Here is a 4,978-nt window from a genome sequence, read left to right as displayed (position 1 = left end):
TGTCATAACAGGATTTTGAACATATATATATATATATATATGTATGTATATATAAAATATTTCTTAAAATATGACAAATAAAAAATTATTTCTAAATCTAGGAGTTAAATATAAAGTTTTTATTTTTATTTTTTGTCAAAACAAAAAGATAATTTCAATTTAACTACTAAAAAGTCTAAAATTTGAATACAATATAATTATATTAAAATTAGCTATTGACAGAATTACCGTAGATTTGAAACCAAATTAATTCTATAACTAATATTTAAAAAAAAATGGTAGGAATATAAAAAAAATTATGACTATTCTAAAAAATTTGCGGTCCTGGACGCTTAATTGACCAATACCTCTGACTATTCTAATATTCCAGAATACTTTATGGACGGCATGAAAGGGCCTGGGGAGACGGGGCGGAGATTTGCGTCTTCGCCACCCATTTCCTCCTTATGTGTCTGTAATGAATCTGGTTGAATGATGAAATAAAGAAAAAAGGAAAAAAGTTTGATAAATTGATGGCTTGGGGGGAGATCTTGTTATTTGTGAGTCGTAAGCATGGTGCCGCCGCGTTTCAATATAACTCTTTTGTTTCTTTGCATGCTTGGGTTGCTGAGGTACCTAACCCTTAGCCCTGCCGCTGCTCTTACTTACTTAAACAATTCCTGTCCACAGACTCCAAACACAACTGCTGCTATCAGCCCAAATACCACCTACCAAACCAATCTCAATTTGCTTCTCTCCTTTCTTTCTTCAAATGCTACCATCGACTCCGGATTCTACAACGCCACCGTGGGGCGGGAACCTTCCGATGTAGTTTACGGCCTTTTTCTCTGCCGAGGTGATCTTAGCCCTCAACTCTGTCAAGAGTGTGTGTGGGCTGCCACTAACAAGTCACGCGACCAGTGTCAGGGAATAAAGGCGGCTGTTGTTTGGTATGACGAGTGCATATTGCATTACTCAAATCAGTCCATCTTCTCCACACTCATAGAAGAGCCGATACTGATGATGCGCAACACGGTGAATCTCACAGACCCAGATGGATTCAATCGGACACTACAAGGTATAATGGACAGCATAAGGACTCAAGCTGTGAATGATCAATCTGGCAAGAAGTACTATGCCACCAAAGAAGAAAATTACTTAGCGCCACAAATGGTACAAAGGGTGTATAGCCTGGTGCAATGCACACCAGATTTATCCGCCACCCAGTGCAATCTATGTCTTTTGGGAGTGAAAGACTATCTTCAAGAATGCTGCAGTGCACGTCAAGGGGCAAGGGTCGTGTTTCCAAGCTGTAGTTTTAGATATGAATTTTATCCTTTCTACACAGCTGAGGCAGGGGCCGAATCACCAGCTCCTACTCCTCTGCTTCTTCCTCCTGCTCCACCTTCACAACCCACCACTGAAGGTAAATTGATTGTCTTCCTACTTGAAACTTATTAGGCTTGGATCCTAATTTTGAAGGGTTTTTGTCTTTATGATTGGTCTAACTTGGACTGTTGGACATAAGATCATTATTAGAAGGAAATCCATTTTGGATATTAAGATTTCCCTTACACTATAGATGACAAAAATATGAAACAATCAATATTTTGGATTCCACATAGTGTTTGGTAGATGAAATTAATAATCAATCACTATACACTGGTAAAGACATTTCTACAGAGGGGATTCTTATTGAGTAAGATGAATAGGCTCTGTACATGAGGGGCTGTGATTGGGAGATTGTGTGGGGAATTGGTTTAGGGACAAAAGGGAAGCTCTGTTCAGAAAAGCACAAAATAGCATACATAAAGATTGAGGAACCTAAATTTTGGGCATTAAATTGAGTTGCTGACCCCATACTTCAACAATACCTCCTGGCTACAGGGCACTGTCCTTTGTAACTTCTAGTTATCAGTCTGGAATAAACCATCTTTGTTCACAATTTAGTAATTTTGCTGAAAACAAAGGCCACATGCATGTTGGCTACACCTCAACTTATGCACATGTAGTTTCTCACAACATGGGCTAGCTTGCTAAGGCTGTCTCCCAATATTGAAAATATTGTGAAAGCTAAAATCTGTAGTATGCCATGATACAGTTTTTGAGGTTCAGAGAGACACAGCAGATAAGATACTCATAGGCTACCTTATATCCAATGATTTTGGCCTCGGGGTTCTGCCAAACAAATTGACTGTTACCATTTGGTGTTTATGTTTCAATGGAGCATTTCTCTGTTTACGCATAGTGGAGCTAAGATTTTCATTGTACACTTCCAATGAATCGTGTTCTTATTTATGCAGGAAAAGGTGGAATATCTTCACAAACAATTATCACCATTGTTGTTCCAACAGTTGTCTCTGTGGGGATCTTTTATATTTTATGCTACTGCTTCATAAGCAGGAAAGCAAGGAAGAAATACAATACTACAGAAGAGGAAAATGGTAAGATATTAGCACCTAATCCAAAGGATCCTCTGTTTCTTGTAGTAGTGATATTTACAATTAATGTTGAACATAGAAACCCCTCTTTTTTTTTCCTTTTTTTATTCTTTTGGCAGTGGAGAATGATATCACGACTGTGCAGTCATTGCAATTTGATTTTGGTACACTTCAAGCTGCTACAAATAACTTCTCTGATGACAACAAGATTGGTCAAGGTGGATTTGGTGATGTATACAAGGTAGAACTCTATAAATGTGGTTCATTATGTAGCCTAACACTATCAAACTTCAGATGCACTCGAAAGTAAGGACTCTTCCCAAAAATTTAAATGCCTCTTGCATGTTATCAGGGTACACTTTCTAGTGGACAAGAAATTGCTATAAAGAGGCTATCTAGAAGTTCTGGGCAAGGTGCAGTAGAATTCAAGAATGAGATTGTATTGGTAGCCAAGCTTCAACACAGAAACCTAGTGAGGTTATTGGGATTTTGCTTGGAAGGGGAAGAGAAGATACTTGTCTATGAATATGTGCCCAACAAAAGCCTTGACTGCTTTGTGTTTGGTCTGCCACATCCTGCCTTTACTTCTACTTGTCAATTTTAAGTTCCTCAAATGGAATCAAATTGTGTTTAAATCTCACTAATCAAATTCCCTAGTTCCATTTTTGTTTAAAAATATTAGATGACCAATACTTTATTCTAACTTTTAACATTTGGTTTGATGAAAACATAGATCCTGATAAACAAGGACAACTGGATTGGTCAAGACGGTATAATATTATTGGAGGAATAGCTCGAGGGGTTCTTTATCTTCATGAAGATTCTCGGCTCAGAGTTATACACCGTGATCTAAAAGCCAGCAATGTTTTGTTAGATGGTGATATGAACCCAAAAATTTCGGATTTTGGCATGGCAAGGATTTTTGGAGTAGATCAAACTCAAGGAAATACCAACAGAGTTGTTGGCACATAGTAAGTTCAGAGCCCAAAATTTGTTTCATAATCTAGTACTATATTGAATTTATTAGTTGTTCCATTCCATAAACCCCAAGCTACTAAAGAAAAGAAACTACAATAATTTTGAGAGCTAAAAAAAAACGACCTTCAAGGTGCAATGTCTCTGTTATCTTCCACAAGTTACCACTATATGCTTTGACTGGTTTTACCAGCTATGCTTTTTATACTACTTCATTAAGGTCAAAGAGTTTTACAATGATATGCTTCAAACTGCAACATAATTTTAAGGTTTTCCTTAAATTAGATTTCTATACTGATGTTGCTAGCTTGTAGTGGCTACATGTCTCCCGAGTATGCAATACGTGGACACTTCTCTGCCAAGTCAGATGTATATAGTTTTGGTGTCCTCGTTTTGGAGATAATAAGTGGCAAGAAGAACGGTAGCTTCTATGAATCAGGCCAAACTGAGGGCCTTCCAAGCTATGTGAGTGTGAATATAACATTGGATTATTTTTATTTTCATTGATTTTGCAATCTCATTACCATCACCTCTAGAGTTAAAGAAAAAATATAGTTGAATATCTAATAATAGTTGATGAATGGAACCAGGCATGGAAACTTTGGAGGGATGGTACACCCCTGGAATTGATGGACCCAATGATGGGGGACTCTTACGCAAGAAATGAAGTCATTAGATGCATACATATGGGTTTATTATGTGTTCAAGAAGATCCTGATGACAGACCATCCATGGCATCAGTAGTCCTCATGCTCAGCAGTTACTCTGTTACTCTACCATTGCCTCAACAACCAGCATTCTTCATTCGCAGTGGGACGCAGTCGGGCTTTCCAATAAATGCACTGGAATCAGATCAATCTGCAAGCAAGTCAACGCCATGGTCTCTGAATGAAACATCGATTTCTGAACTATATCCTAGGTAGGCTGAATATATTAGGCAATCTCAGATATACTTAAATAAAAAGAATGAACTTGATTTCTAAGGTTAATGTGGTTTTTGACTGCTCGAAACCTTGAATTAACGTATTTCCTAGTTACTAGTCATAATGTTTTACCATTTGGAAACAACCTAATAGTGAGGTGTGTATTTTTTCAATTTACTTTAGTGTCATACATGTTGTTGGTAAGGATGTGAAGTTCTCATCTCAGCCACTGAGATTTCCCAAAAGTTCCTACAAAGTAATCAGAATGTTTTATGATATGCTAAATTTTTTAATCCAACCAGCTGAAATTTTTAGGGCTTAATGTACTAATTACAAGTACATAAGCCTCCATTGATGAGAGGCATAAGGGTTTAAAGCCAATTTTCCTTGGGTCGTGATGAGGTGAGACAATAGAGAAATTGACTTTTGTCACCATCAGACGTAATAGTTTGAACCGAATTGATAATTAGGCACAAGGTTAGCCCACCATCAGGGGGAAGAATTTTTGGTGATCGTGTACTCTTATGAACCAAGCCTAGCACAGATTTTGGTTTCTTGAGTGGGAATGCTCCGTCCCCAAGTCATATTTGAAAACACAGAGGTTCCTCATGAAACTTTAATAAGCATCTACCAACAACGTAGAGAGGCTAGCCTCTCTGG

The 4,978-nt window shown here is 37.6% G+C and overlaps 1 protein-coding gene across 1 annotated transcript; it reads left to right on the top strand.

Annotated features, from left to right (window-relative positions):
- The first annotated feature begins 430 nt into the window (after window positions 1–430).
- LOC117910847 (cysteine-rich receptor-like protein kinase 10) lies at window positions 431–4,530 on the top strand. Its single transcript, XM_034825025.1, has 7 exons — window positions 431–1,405; window positions 2,283–2,423; window positions 2,540–2,661; window positions 2,773–2,983; window positions 3,154–3,391; window positions 3,710–3,860; window positions 3,986–4,530. Exons 1-7 carry the CDS (start codon window positions 553–555, stop codon window positions 4,316–4,318), a joined length of 2,049 nt encoding a protein of 682 aa, XP_034680916.1. The 5' UTR covers window positions 431–552; the 3' UTR covers window positions 4,319–4,530.
- Window positions 4,531–4,978: the final 448 nt, after the last annotated feature.

The sequence above is a fragment of the Vitis riparia genome, chromosome 3 (genome assembly GCF_004353265.1).
Source record: "Vitis riparia cultivar Riparia Gloire de Montpellier isolate 1030 chromosome 3, EGFV_Vit.rip_1.0, whole genome shotgun sequence".
NCBI classification, from domain to species: domain Eukaryota; kingdom Viridiplantae; phylum Streptophyta; class Magnoliopsida; order Vitales; family Vitaceae; genus Vitis; species Vitis riparia.
Note: the sequence above shows the minus strand (reverse complement) of the source record. Positions and strands in the feature narration are given on the sequence as shown.